The sequence below is a fragment of the Rhinopithecus bieti genome, unplaced genomic scaffold, assembly GCF_001698545.2.
Source record: "Rhinopithecus bieti isolate Rb0 unplaced genomic scaffold, ASM169854v2 scaffold_12049, whole genome shotgun sequence".
NCBI classification, from domain to species: Eukaryota; Metazoa; Chordata; class Mammalia; order Primates; family Cercopithecidae; genus Rhinopithecus; species Rhinopithecus bieti.
In genome coordinates this window covers 3,159,563-3,173,904 of record NW_016807278.1, presented here as the reverse complement: position 1 = coordinate 3,173,904, position 14,342 = coordinate 3,159,563, and the positions used below count along the sequence as shown (strand labels likewise).

The 14,342-nt window shown below is 52.1% G+C and overlaps 1 protein-coding gene across 3 annotated transcripts in view; it reads right to left on the bottom strand.

The window, feature by feature from the left end:
- Nucleotides 1–14,342, bottom strand: part of PIK3C2B (phosphatidylinositol-4-phosphate 3-kinase catalytic subunit type 2 beta) — a 71,008-nt gene that overhangs the window by 30,151 nt on the left and 26,515 nt on the right. For 2 of the 3 annotated variants that reach the window (XM_017881028.1, XM_017881025.1), the window contains exons 3-12: nt 12,038–12,138; nt 11,271–11,425; nt 10,831–10,951; nt 7,393–7,504; nt 7,167–7,246; nt 6,723–6,786; nt 4,569–4,715; nt 3,875–3,908; nt 2,726–2,921; nt 1,539–1,661 (exon numbers count right to left, since the gene is read on the bottom strand). In XM_017881028.1, coding sequence (XP_017736517.1) covers nt 1,539–1,661; nt 2,726–2,921; nt 3,875–3,908; nt 4,569–4,715; nt 6,723–6,786; nt 7,167–7,246; nt 7,393–7,504; nt 10,831–10,951; nt 11,271–11,425; nt 12,038–12,138 — 1,133 coding nt within the window. Of the gene's footprint in view, nt 1–1,538; nt 1,662–2,725; nt 2,922–3,874; nt 3,909–4,568; nt 4,716–6,722; nt 6,787–7,166; nt 7,247–7,392; nt 7,505–10,830; nt 10,952–11,270; nt 11,426–12,037; nt 12,139–13,617; nt 14,188–14,342 lie in introns of those variants that run through there. The other variant, XM_017881026.1, reaches the window with a different exon arrangement.

The window sequence follows — 14,342 nt, the reverse complement described above, 5'->3', positions numbered from 1 at the left end:
TTTGCATCCTCGGCCTCCCCAGGACCCCTCCTCAGTCTCTTTAATCTGTGCTCCAAATACTTAGGTTGCCATGCTGCTCTGCAAATGAGGACTCGTGTGGGGAAGCAAAGCTGGGGGCAGCAAGCAGGGGATTTTCTGACTGACTGGAAGGAAGGTAGAGCACAGCACAGACGACCCACAGGGCAGGAAAACCCCTACGGTGCCCCCATTCAAGCAAGGCACCCTCTCCTCCGTTTCCTTCCTGCTTTGCTTGGCTGACGCCTACCTTCCTGACACCAAATTATTGTTTACACGTGGTGATTAGTACTACCGTGTGCTTTTGGTTTCATATTTATATTTATAACCCACCTATCTATCTCCATGCTATAACTGCTTCTGAGTGAAACAAATGTCCCCATTTCTCAGTTTGAGAAAATGAGGCACAGAAAGAATAGAAAGTAGTACTCAAGACAGAGCTAGAAATAGAGGCTCACTCCTGGGAATCCAAGCTCAATAGTCTTTCTCTAGACAACCCTCCCTTCTCTCTATATAAAGGGAAAAGCACAGTCTCCTCTCCATAGTCTACAGCAACCGAGGGAAGAGGGAGAGGATGAGAAGCCCTCCAACTAGTTAAACTCTTTAAGGGAGACAAGATCAAAAAATAAAGTACTATTAAAATTAACAACTAACGGCCAGGCGCGGTGGCTCAAGCCTGTAATCCCAGCACTTTGGGAGGCCGAGGTGGGTGGATCACTTGAGGTCAAGAGTTCGAGGCCAGCCCGGTCAACATGGTGAAACCCCATCTCTACTAAAAATACAAAAATTAGCTGGGCATGGTAATGGACGCCTATAACGGAGATAGCGCATAAACCCGGGAGGCGGGTTGCCAGTGAGCTGAGAGATCGGTCATTGCCTTCCAGCCGGGGCGACAGAGCGACTCCGTCCTCAAAAAAAAAAAAAAAAAAATTAACAACTAACATTTATAAGTTTTTTATGGTTTACAAAGAGCCTTTATAGATACTTCTCATTGGATCCTCATGACAACTTGAGAGGTGGTAATTATACTTGGCCCCATTTCAGAGTCAGGGAAGTGGAGGCCGGGCACAGTGGCTCACACCTGTAATCCCAGCACTTTGGGAGGCCGAGGCAGGCAGATCACAAAGTCAGGAGATCGAGACCATCCTGGCTAACACGGTGAAACCCTATCTCTGCTAAAAATACAAAAAATTAGCAGGACGTGGTGGCGGGCGCCTGTAGTTCCAGCTACTTGGGAGGCTGAGGCAGGAGAATGGCGTGAACCTGGGAGGCAGAGCTTGCAGTGAGCCGAGATCGTGCCACTGCAGTCCAGCCTGGGCGACAGAGCAAGATTCTGTCTCAAAAAAAAAAAAAAAAGTCAGGGCAGTGGAGACTCAAGAGGTTGAATGACTTGTCCAATTAGGGTTAACAAGGAAGCCTGGTTTTATCGTTAGTCCTGGAGTAGTTATCTGGCCCCAGGGATATTTCACAGGCTGAGTAGGTCTGCAGTGACCTGGGCACCGGAGCCTAGGGGAAGGGCTTACTGCTGGTCCCAGATGATGAGGTGGAAGAGGTACTTGGAGAAGTGAGCTCTTCGGGTCTGCAGGGGGCTGCACAGCTCCTTGCCGCCATGGCTAAGGGAACAGGAGAGGTAGAAATCTTCATAGCTACAAAAGAAAGGGAGCAGGTCAGGACACCCAGCTCCCAAAACCAATCACCCAAGCCTATGCATCCCTCTAAGGCCAAAATCCATTTCCCCTGGTAAAATTCCCAGTCTCTGAGGGCCATAACATGGGATCTCTGGATAGGACAGCCAAACTGGATGTAAGGAAATGTGCTCAGGCCAAAGCAACTTAATCTGAGTTCCTCTGCTCAGTTTTAGGCTCCATGCTGAGCCTTGTGGTTTTTCTTTCTTTAATGGGAACCGGCCACCCAGCCTCCTTATAGAAAGCTCCAGCCCATCGAGTGTCTGTGTGTGCGTGTGTGTGTGTGTGTGCACGTGCATGCGCAAGTGAGAAGGGTGGGGGAGGAAGACGACATATGCCGACGTGAATGCCAACACATGGGGGTCCCTGTGGCTCATGACAGGTGCCTGACAGAAGAGGTCAGAGAAGGCCCCGGTTTCCCAGGCTGCCTCCTTTGTTCTCTGCCAATCGCCCAGAGGAATACATTAAGTGAGGAACAAAGAGAGAAGGGGAAGGGGGTTGGGGAAAGGGGACCAGCAGGGGCGGGGTAGGGCCCAGTGCCTATTCCCTCAGGCCTTGGATGCTGGGGACCCAACAGAGGAGCTGAGGATTTTACCAAAAGAACATCCTCCTCCACCCACCCCTGCAGGCCTAGAGAACCCCAGACAAAGGGTCAATCCCACCTCCCTGCCCCCTCCCACTGGCCAGGGAGTGTGCACTCTATCTGGGAATCCTCCATCTGTTGCCACGTCTCCTTCCACTGGTCCTGGATCTGGAGGGGGCAGGGATGCAGAGGCAGCCAGCACCAAGAGGGAATAACAGGATCTTCTTCATCTCCTAAGGGACCTCCTCTCTCCTCTGGGATGTCCCCAGCCCAGGTCTTTCTCAGGCACTTGGCTCACCCCTGCAGCCCCACTGCACCACAATGTCACACAATGCCACACATCCTAAGACTCAGGACAGTGGTATTACATGCAGATAGGAAAAAGCCCTGGTGGAGGTCAAACTCAGCTTGCTCCCTAGCGGCTGCTCAGCCCTGGGCTCACCTGGTAGCCCAGATGATGGGGATGCGGTGGGTGGCATAGACAGTGAAGGCCAGGGCCCTGGAGAAATGGCAGGCCTCCTGGACCAAGTCATGCTTGCGGCTCCCAGGCACTGCCGTCTGGAAGTCTGCATTGAATGTGTTGCAGTACAGCTCCACCAGGTCCAAGATGGCAGCGGTCAGGGCTTCCACGACCTTCTCTGGGAAGGGAAGGGGTCAGAAAGGAAAGTCATGAGGCCTCCTCAAGCCCTACCTTATTGCCAGGGCACTGGCTAGAATGGGATGGCCTAAGACAGTGGTCCCCAAATGCTAGTCAGTCTCTAATAGCTGTGACAAAGTTCACTCATCTGTGGTGAAATGAGAAAAAAGCAGAAGCATGTCATGAGCTTTTCATAAAACCACAGTTATACAATGTTAAACATAATCCTTATTTTTACTTATTGCTATTTAGCATTAAAATATCCTTTCTTTTAGGAAACAATGTTAATAATTATTGTCAGTTGCTTCAAAAAAGCAAAAGTCAAAAGTTTGGCCAAGTAAAAGGCTGCCAATTCTCTCTTGGTTCCCCAAATACTTTGGGGGACATTTTACTGGTCTATGAAATCCAAAAGACTGGGAATCACCATAAGAATCCCAGGGATGCCCAAACAAAAAACAAAAACAAAACAAAGGAATCCCAGGGATATAGGTCGGTCTTAGGGCAAAGTTCAGCTTCAAGGGCACGACAGGGGAATCCTAGAAAAATTGTAGGGAAAATTCTTTCTCATCCTTTCCCAAGGCCCATTCTAAATTGGAAAGGTAGCAAGTGTGAACCGATGAGAGAATAATCACAATCTACCAAAGTGGGAGGCTTCCCATCTGGATCACAGGGCTAGCGCTGCCCCGCCACCCCACTCCCACACTTCGACGCCCTCATCACCATCTCCCAGGGACACCAGGAGGAATGACGAGGAAAAATAATGAGAAAACACTTTGTGGAAAGAAATGTGCTCTCCAGCTGTGTCCACACCTCATATAGGAACACACACACACACACACACCCTAGCCGAACTCCGACACATAAATCAAGGGGGCCAGGCAGAAAAAGGAATCTGGGCAGAGACTGCAGTTTTCAGCAGCCCGGCTGGATGAAGATGGAGAGCAGTTCCCTTACCTCGGTTTTCCCTCACAGCCAAGACGCTGGGATCCTGTTCGGGGGAAAAAGAAGAGGGAGGGGAGCTTCAGGGCCATAGCCTTTTTCGTCACAGCTGGAAGAAGGGCTTTTCACAGCTGCACTCATCTGGACCAGAATGGGCTGAAATGTGAGGAGCTGAGAATCCCCGGAGAGGATAGAGTCATGGTTTGTACTAGATCTGTGTGATGGACAGAGTGAGCTGACGGAGGATAGCAATCATCGTGTCCACCCTTCTGAGAGATCCCAACCCTCAGGCTACTCGGCTACAGATCACAGTGTCTATGGTGCTGGCCCTGCCTGCAGAGCACACAGTCCCTGCTGGAGTCCCGGAGCCCCTGGCTCTAGAGAGATTTTCCTCTTGGTTTGTTTTTGCGCCCTGATGGATATGCGGACTGTCAGGCAATGCCTTGGTGACTGTGAATAAAGCCTTTACTGGCCCGGGCTCTCAGCAAGCAGTCCCAGGTAGCTCTCCCTCAAGCTCAGGAAGAGGGGACACACTTGGCATCCATTTTTGAAGAGCTCTTGTGGTTGAATTCCTTAAACATAAAAGGTGGAGGTGGAGAGAAGCCCCTTTTTAATGAGTGAATACCTACACACCCTAGCAACAGGCAACTGAGTTACCTGGCAGTATCCCTCTCCTCCTTCCCCCTGCCAGCACCCTGGGCCCCTTTACCTTCTGAATTTTAGGCTGCATGCGGGAGGGGCAGGGGGGCAGCTGGTTGAGAGCATTGGTGATCTCAGGGGTTTCCACGGCGGCCAGGGCGTTGCAGATGGCCTTGACGGACTGGACCACCCTGTCAGCCTTCAGTGGGAAGTCCCCCTGTGGGAGGTGACACAGTGAGGCTGGCAGGCTCTGCTCTCGTGCTCTTGGTCTCTGACCCCTCCCCACCCCAGTCTTTAAAGGAAAGGGTTGGGAAGAGTAGAGAGATTCATGATCCTGAGGGGTAAATGTGCAATACATTTTGTTTTCAAATATTCAGCATCAGCAAATAATCTCTCCCACTGAATTCAATGGGCCATGCCCACATGCCCCAATTCTTTCAGCCGTTCCCCTTGAAGCTCCTCCTATTTCTAGCCTCTCTCTGTAGTCTACTTATACTATACACATATATACAGGGTCTCTCCCAGAGACCTGTAGAATTTCCAGACAGATCTCATCTCACTTCTACTGATTTGCCACAGCCATACCTTCCCCTCTGCACTTTAGCTTCTGGAATTTTCTCATTTGGAATTCCCTCACCTGTCCAGCTCTGATTACCTATATAAATTTAAATCACAGAGCAGCTAAAATTCTACCTCCTTCATAAAACCCTCCCTGGCCAATCCCCTTCCTCTAGCATCCTCCAGGAGCCCTTAAGTAATTTATTACCATCCTGTTCTGTCTACTAATAGCTTTGTGTTACTATTCAATTTTTCTAACAAGAACACAAGCTCCCCAAAGGCTACGACATTTTTTTTTTTTTTTTTTGAGACGGAGTCTTGCTCTGTCACCCAGGCTAGAGTGCAATGGAATGATCTTGGCTCACTGCAACCTCTGCCTCCCTGGTTCAAGTGATTTTCTTGCTTCAGCCTCCCAGGTAGCTGGGATTACAGGTGCCCGCCATCGCCCAGCTAATTTTTGTATTTTTAGTAGAGACAGGGCTTCACCATGTTGGCCAGGCTAGTCTCGAACTGCTGACCTCAGGTGATCCGCCCACCTCAGCCTCCCAAAGTGCTGGGATTACAGGCGTGAGCCATTGCACCTGGCCAAGGCTACGAAAATTCTTACACTTCTCTACCCATCATAGCCACTAGCAAAGGGCCAGACCAGCACAGCACAGGTGTTCAGAGCTTCCCCAGCATCACTGGAAATGTTCAAGCACAGACTCCTAGAGAAGGGATTCTGGCAGTGACTAGACATAATGCTGAACCCCTCAAAAAGGACGCGTTTACGACTATTAACTGGATCACTACGACAGGGATTGGTTTTTTGTTTTTTTTTTTTGAGATAGGGTCTCACTCTGTCACCCAGGCTGGAGTGCAATGGTGTGATTAGAGCTCACTACAGCCCCAAACTCCTGGGCTCGAGCGATCCTCCCACCTCAGCCTCCAGAGCAGCTGGGGCTACAGGTGTGTGCCACCATGCCTGGCTAACTTTTGTATTTTTTGTAGAGATGGGGTCTTGCTGTGTTGCCCAGGCTGGCCTTGAACTTTGAGGTTCAAGCAATTCTCCCACCTCAGTTTCACAAAGGGTTAGGTTTACAGGCGTGGGCCATCACACTCAGCAAGGGATTGTTTTTGAAGATCACTGTCAGATTTTCTTTGGCATTGTGACATTTAAGACAAATGTTGATTCTCATGGTTTTGAGACTTGAGACTCTGCGTGAGTCCAAGCGGGTAGGGCTCTGGCCCTCCCTACATGTGAAACCTTCTACCTCCTGATGGTTTCCTACCTGTGATAACAGCAAAACAGAACCTCTCAAACCAGAGATTTCTGACATTGCTCATAGGATGCATGCTCCAATGCACATCAAGTGCAGCAGCTGGAGGGTGACAGCTCTCGGTTCCTTAGCTCTGGAGACATCCTACTCCAGAGAATGGGACCAGTGTGCAGTTTCCGACCTGCTTCTTCTATAGAGGAGCAGAATCCCTGGCTATGCGCTTGCCGTTGCCCAACATCTAGGAGTCTTAGTTTGCCCATGAGCGAGGGGTTAAAAAGAAGTGCTCTGCCAACAGATTTTCAGGCTCCACCCAGATCCCTCATAGTGCTGGGTGATCCCAGGAGGACTGGGGAAGGGGAGAGGAGGAGCTTTCAGGCAGCAAGGCCAGCCCCTGGATTCGTACTCACATCAGCCAGCAGGAAGGCATCCACCTCATTGTGGTAAGTGTCGAACAGAAGACTCAGGGCCTGCCTGGGAGTTGGGGGCAGGGAAAAACCATAGGAGAGGTCATGAAAGACCCAGTGCCCTGGGAAACCCATTTTCTCCCTCCCTCTCCTCAGCTCGCACTCTGATTTAAAGGAGTTCCTACTCTTTCTATATGTCTTGTGAAGACTGAAGGAGAGAGAGTCTTTCTATTCCGCCACTTCTAGCCTGGAGAGAATGATGGCAAAGTTCCAGAGGGAAGAGATGAAATATGCCTAGAGTTGGGATCTTCCCTGATAAGACGTATGGGCTCCAACCCAACACCTGCAAGAATCCCTTAGCCCTGGCAGAAAGGCAAGCAGGCACATCTGATGAGATCCCTGCACAGTTCCTGTTTGGAGCACATCCAAGATGGCGCCCACACTCACCTGCTGATGGTCTGCTTTACGGGCCTCTCTTGGAGATGGACGAGGTAGTTCAAGGTGGAGGGGCTCTGGTCATCATTCACCTGTGTAAGAAGTGACCTATTCAGAAAGGCACAGTGCCATTATCTCAGCCCAGCACTCCTACCCCCCTCCCACCTGATGTGTTCCATATTGTATTCCCATTCCACGTCCCCAGCCCTGGGCAACCCTCCACCACCCTCACACGAACCGTCCGAGCCAGCTCACTGCGCACAATCTTCTGCTCCATCAGCTGTAGCCGAATGTCAATGTCAAACTTGCGGCAGTATTGGATGTACTCATGACTGCCCAAGGCATGCTTGCTGGTAGGGTAGAGGGACAAGACCATTAGCATCCTGGGGACTCACTGGGAAGGGAGATGCATACCTTAGCCTTGGGGAGAGAGATACAGAAAGAAGGTTTAGGTAAGGGGGTAGTACCTGTGTTGTACCGTACTTTGGCTCCTAGAAAATGTCATGGGGTAGAGCTTAGGAGAAGGAACAGAGGTCTGTCTAAATAAAAGCCACCTCATATACTTAATCCTTGGTCGGTACAAATATTGACTCTCTTAGGTATTTACTACCCATGTGGTAATCACTGGTTCACTCCAGGGCTGGGAACTGTTGGAGAGAGTGGGGAAACAGAGGGACATCACAGGGAGCAGCTGTTGAAGCCCTATCCTCTGGGCCTCCGTGCAGGGAACAACCAGGAAGAGACATGCTGGAGTCTGCCTGTGCTCAGGCTCCAGTGTGGGAGCTCAGCGAGTCACCCCTCTTCCAATGCTACCAACTAGGGTGCTGAGGCCAAAATAACTTGGGGAAAACCCACCAAGCCTCCAGATCAGTGTCCCCACCCAAGTTCTTTTTCTATCTTCCCTCTGTTGGCCCTGCCTGCTTGTGAATAACCTTACAAATTTCTATGACTTCTTGAAAAATCCCAAATGCATGCCAGTCCCACCTGCTCAAGCGCCCATGTTTCAGACTCCCCATTTCAGAGAGAAGGCCTAGGAGCCCCTCAGTGATCCAACCTCTTCCTCTCTCCCAAATCACACCTTCATCAGTAAGGAAACCCAAGAGGAGGGGCAGAGGAAGAACTACCTCCAGGCCAGCACTGCAGGCCTGGGCCTGGCCTCAGCAGCTGGGTAACAGAAGCCGGAAAAGGACTTCCTTCCTCAGCAGAGCTGGGAATCTAGGCCAGAAATGGAGAGGAGAGGACAGGAGCACAAGGGGGGCGTTACGTGCAGAAGCTGGTGGAGGTGCAGGGCCTAGGGTCGTTTAGGTCCAGCGAAGACTTGAGTGAGGGGTTCTCCACATCCCGACAGGACCAAGCCTCTGATCTAGGCCCTATCAGATCTAAAACTGAAGTGCAGCCAAAACCTGGAGATGGTGAGGCTGGGCTGTGGGGCTGGGCCTGGTGGGAGAGCCTGGGAGGAAGGAAGAGTGTGGTGGGGCTGGGGGAGGTGGCAGGAAACCCAACCCTCCCACGGGACTGCCTCAAGGTTCTTATCTGAGAGCAGCCTGCATCCTGAACCCACTCACCCCCTCAGTATCAGCCCCTCCTGCCAGGCAGGGTAGAAAATCTTGAGGGCTTCCTTGGGAACTAGCAGATTTCTGGAACCCCCAGAGGGTCCTTTCCACTCCCACCCCGGGCAGTCATCATGTGCTGAGGGCCTGGGGGCTGGGCCAGGAAACAACACTGTGCTTTTCTGTTGGGTGGGAGCTGGGCTCCTGGGCCAGGAGTCATGGACACAGGTCTCCTGGGGACTTGCTTGATCTTCTCTGTGGAAGGCCTTCCTCTCTATGCATTCAAGTCAGAGTATGAGGGGTGTGATCTGAGGACCACTGACCCTGTCCCACCTCACTAAGAATATTTCACCTGGGTCTTGGCAAGAAGGTAGAACTTGACAGCTCCCACTACCTCCGGACCCAGGGGCTCCAGGATTTGGGGTGCTGCAAGGGAAATGGCAGGATCTGTGCAGCCCAGAGCCCTAGGACTTCTCTCTGTAGGCTGCTCCTTCCCTGATGGTATTCACTGTTTGCTCACAGGTCATTCTCACATTGCACCCTCACGGCAGCTTACAGAGGGCCCTGAGCATCAGGCTTCACAACTAGTAAGTGGCAAGTCAGAATTCAAACCTGTGTAATGGTGTCAGCAGGAGCTCCAACTTACCCACTATGTACCCTTGTTCCCTTCTAACAGTGGCAGGCCACCTGACACTCTCTCTGCCAGGCCACCCTGAGTCTAGGACCCCTCCTGTTCCTCTGGGGAAAGTGTGTACATTGAATGAGTTTAAAGTTGGGGCACACTTGAAGGGTACCCTGGAGTTGTACCATACAGGACCCTGCCTCTTTCCTTTCCCTTGGCTTCCAGATGAGGAGGCAGAGGCCAGAAAGGACCCCACGATATCCCTAAATTTAAAGAAATAAGCCCAGATAGCTGGGCACAGTGGCTCATGCCTGTAATCCCAGCACTTTAGGAGGCCAAGTCAGGCAGATCACCTGAGGTCAGGAGTTCGAGACCAGCCTAGCCAACACGGTGAAACCCCATCTCTATTAAAAAATACAAAAATTAGCTGGGCTTGGTGGCACTTATGCCTGTAATCTCAGCTACTCAGGAGGCTGGGAGGTGGAGGCTGCAGTGAGCTGAGTGAGATGGCGCCACTGCACTCCAGCCTGGGCAACAGAGCGAGACCCTGTCTCAAAAAAAGAAAGAAGCCCAGAAATGAATCTTCCATCCTGACTGCCAAATCTTATGCTCTAGCCATAGATCAACCATCCTTGCATCTAGACCTGGATATAAGAGAGAGAAAAAGCAAGCAGTGGCACTTATACGGCACTCCTAAGAAGTGAGACACAGGTCTCTCCTTTCTCCATTCCCAAGACGTGCTTCCTCCAAGTGGACAGAGATTGGGGGAGGAGCGGCCCTGAAGCCTAAGAGAGGAAAGCAGATCTTATCTGTCTGCTGTCACACAGCTGCACCATCTGAGAAGTGGCAACCTTGCCCCTGCCTCCCTTCCACTGCAGCCCTCCAAAGCCCAGGGTAGTGGAAAGGGGGTTGCCTCAGCTGGTCCACATCAGACTTTCCAGGGAGGCTGCTTTCCACAGAGGGCACAGGATAGAGAGGAGTTGGAGGCATGCCTTTGGGAGGAGAATAACTAGCTGCATGGGCCAGCTGGGGAAAAGGCTTGTTGGCAGGAGAATGGGGAGAGACAGTAATTGTAATTTCTCCCCTGGGCTCCACGAGGGCACTTCTGCCCAGTCCTCCTTTTGCCCCAGCCGTAAAAACACCACACATAATCTAGAGCAGGAGATACAGCCCTACCCATATAGTCTCCCCAAGCCCACTCCTCCACACAAATACACACATCCTTCCATAAGCAGAATCTGCAAGCAGATATGACCTAGTCTTTGCCTAATCCCAGCTCCAAGCTCTTTCCACAGCAGACTTGGCTCAGGAAGTCAGCCAACCCCGCTGGAAGACAGAGCTCCTGGGGAAAGTGCGACGTGGCCGAGAGTATGCCCAGAAAGCAGGAGCCTTGACTGTGGGATTGGGGCGGAGCTGCCAGGCCGGTCCCAGCACCAATCCCAGGAAGCCCCCTCACAATCTTATTACCAGGAAGGCAGGGGCTACTTCCCACCCATTCACTCACTTCTGCAGGAACTCCTCCAGCCCACAGGGCTTTAGCACAAAGTCACCCACGTCCACATTCCTCAGGTCATCATGGGTGTAGCACAGGGTCTGGTGGATAAGCAAGTCTACAGTGGAGGAACCTGTGAAGGGTAAGGCAGGGGAAACAATGATGAGGGATGTCAGGGCAGATGGGTCTCAGTTTTCTCACCCTGATCCCCCTTCCCAGCTAAGTATTCTCCAGCACCATCACCAACCAGACAAAGCAGGCAAGTAGTTCAGAGTTGGGGAAAGTGACTGCACTAGAAAGCTGGGCCCAAAGCCAGCCCCCCCGCCCCCAAAGGAGCATCCTCACTGCCCTTCATCTCGGCCACAAGATGAGGTGGGAACGGAGTCCAAAACACAGTCATCCCCACCCCACTTCAAGGGATGCTCACACCCTCTCCCCCATCACTAACTTACAGTTGCAGGTGAAAGTGAGTGCCTCTTGAAGCCTGTCACACAACACAGTCACCTTCAGGTTGACTTCATCCCCTAGGTGCTCTGGGCTAGGGGTGACAGCACTCCAGACATAGCCGGTAAGGGAGTAGTCTTGGATGTCAGAGCCAGATCGAAGGCTGTACAGGAAGAAAAAATACCCTCACTGTGCCTTTAGAAGAGAGTAGTCGAGAAGAGGTCTGCTGGAACCCTCACGCTCGGAGGCTCAAGAGCCCCTCTGTCCCCAGTCAGCCCAGCCCTCCAAATTTGCAGGCCAGGATGGGGGCAGTGGGGTAGCAGCTCTGAGAAACCCCCATCTTGACACTTCTAACTGCAAAATGTTTCCCACCGTTGAACAGTACAAATAGTTCTAAAATGACAAAGCTTTCCATGCTAAGTTTAATGGAAAATTTTTTAATGAATCCATTTCCTTTCTCTTTTAGTTCCAGATAACACTCTTATCGCCAGCTGGGGTACATTTGCTCCTAAGGGCAACTGAGGGTCAGACCCTAGAGTGATCAGGATACTTTGACCAGTCAATGGAGGTTTCATGAATTTTGTTAAAAATGTGAAACATCTAAGATTTTAAAAACCCTGCAGACACTTGTTGTAGGAAGCATTTCATAGCTATGAATTGAGATTTATTTAATTATGGTGCTTCTTCCCTCCTAAAGGAAATTCTGAAATGGATGGCCCTCCTCCCCATCCCCCATAGCCCTCCCAAATCCCCTGCCCCATTCTTTAGCTCTTACATATCCAGCATGTGGCAAAATGCAGCAACCTCTTCATCTCTCTCTTCTGAGACCTCAAACAACTCATGGCCATTGGCAACGGTGTGGGGCCGGGAGCCCACCTTTAAGAGAAGAGGAGACGACTCAGTGCCTTTTCTCTCATGGTGTCCCCTCCCTATGAGGTACTCCCAGACCTAAACTCAAACTCTAGATGAAAAGATTTTCTAGTCACTCAACATTCAATGAAAGGGGTACAAGAACATATGGGACATCCGGGAATACATGTATCAGCTGTCCTAGGAGACCAGGAGCCAAGTTGAAGAAGGAGGTGAAGCTCTGGCTGACTACTGAAGCCTGGGTGACACGGACGAGAGTGTGGCCAAAGCTGCTTTAGGAGGGGACAGTCTGATGAGCGTGAGGCAGCCGGTAAGGCAATCCAGTGCTGTTGGGCCGCTCCTGCAACAAGGGCTTTCTGGGGGATTCTCCCAGAGACGTGATGGGGAGCAGAGCAGTCAGCTGTTTTTCCCAGCCCCTCCACTGAGGCTAGAGCAGGTAGGCTGCCCAAATGGTACCCAGGGAAGCTTGGCCCTGGTCAAAAACCTCAATATCCACGAGTCCCAGGGACCCAAAGCAGAGAGAGACCCAGAACCCTTAGATAGAGGAGATGACTCAGACACATGTGCCTTCTGGGCAAATGCCATTTGAGGAAGAAAGCGTCAAAGCAGTGGTCTGGGCAGGGGAGGACCTGGTAGAAGCTTGGCTCCTCTGGCTTCCAAGTCAGCCGGCTCTGAACAACTGGAATGTCAGGGATCCTGCCTTGGCCCCACTTCCTCTCTCAAAGTATGTGTGTGGTGGTGGGATTCTCAGACAAGGTCCTAAACGGTCTCCCATCCCAGAGCTGCTTTCAGTCACCCAGGAGGCTTCCTCAAGAAGCCCCTAGCAAGGCCTGTAGCCCAGCCCTAGGGAGAAGGAAGTGAGGGGGAGGGAGAGCTGGTGCATGACGGGTTTCTGCCTGAGAGGTCTGCTCAGGGCAGCCTGGGAGGCCATACTGGGGAACGAGGCTTCAGCTCAGATGGAGATTCGGCCGGCATGTGGTTCCAACAGCTGTTTCTGGGGGGAATCTAGCTCCGGCCTGTGCACATCGCAACGCCTCACATCTCTCATCCAACCCACTGGCTACTCTCAAGTCTTCCCTGCATCTTGGGGCAGATGACAGCAACTGAGCTCCTCATTTGAATATCCAGACTGTTTCCTCTGGTTGACCCTCTCTTGTTAAGCCTTGCTCCCCTGAGCGTGCATGGGCGGCAGGGGGCGGGGGAGCACAGAGGGGAGGGCAGCAGTGGGGACAGTTGGCATGTGAGGCCCTGGCTCTGCCAAGTTCGTGCCTGTGTCCCAGTCAAAACAATAGTACCACTGTCAGCAATTAACCCACAAGAGAGAGAAGGAGAGAGAGAGGAAGAAAAAAAGAGAGAGAGACAGTGGGGGGAGGGAAGAGAAGGCAAGACAGGGAGAGAGGGAGAGAACAGAGTGGCCACTGAAGGCCACTGTCATGCCCTTTCTGTACCACTCACTGGCACCATAAGAAAACAAAAGCCACTTACGTTTGCCCGGCTGGCAGGCCCTGGTGGCATCGCCCGATGCTGGCTGGGGGAGTCTGCCGGGCAGAGGCTGGCAGCGGGGGTATCAGGCTGGCATTCGGAGCCAGCCATTTCCAAAGCTGGCTCCACTGGCCTGGGATAAGGAGGCTCCCTCCGGCTGGAAGCCCGACGAAAGCGGGGCGGTGGTATAGGCCGAGGGCCCAAGGGGTCCCCCCTCCCAGCAGGCTGAGCCCCTGCAACAAGCTGAGCCGGGGAGGACCAAGGCCGCATTTCCCCACTCAGAACTGGCAAGAGCTTTTTGCTTTGTGCCTGCTTCTTCAAGGAGATTCTGAGCTGAGCTCTATCTCAGAACTCTGATGACATGCAGGGGATGGAGAAGGGTGAGGGAGTGGGGGAGGCAGGAGAGAGAAGGACTGACAGAGGTGACCACCTACCAGGGTGCCCTGATTCAGTGAGCAGGCCCAGCCCGGTGTGAGGAACTCAGAGCTGGGAACAGGAATCTCCCAGTCCCTATAAATAGCGGGAATAGCCCCACCTCTCAGAGCAGGGCCTTTAAAAATCCCTGAGCTCTAGGGATGGGATGTGGCTTATCCCAGGAGCTGATTCTGCTTTTGGGGGCCTCTCTTAGCAGAAGCAGAGGAAGGAAGAACTGTGTAGCTCTTCAGAGTTGGGAAGGTTCCCAAAGGCTAGACACAAGGTGGGAAAACCCCAGTGCCCCTTAAACAATG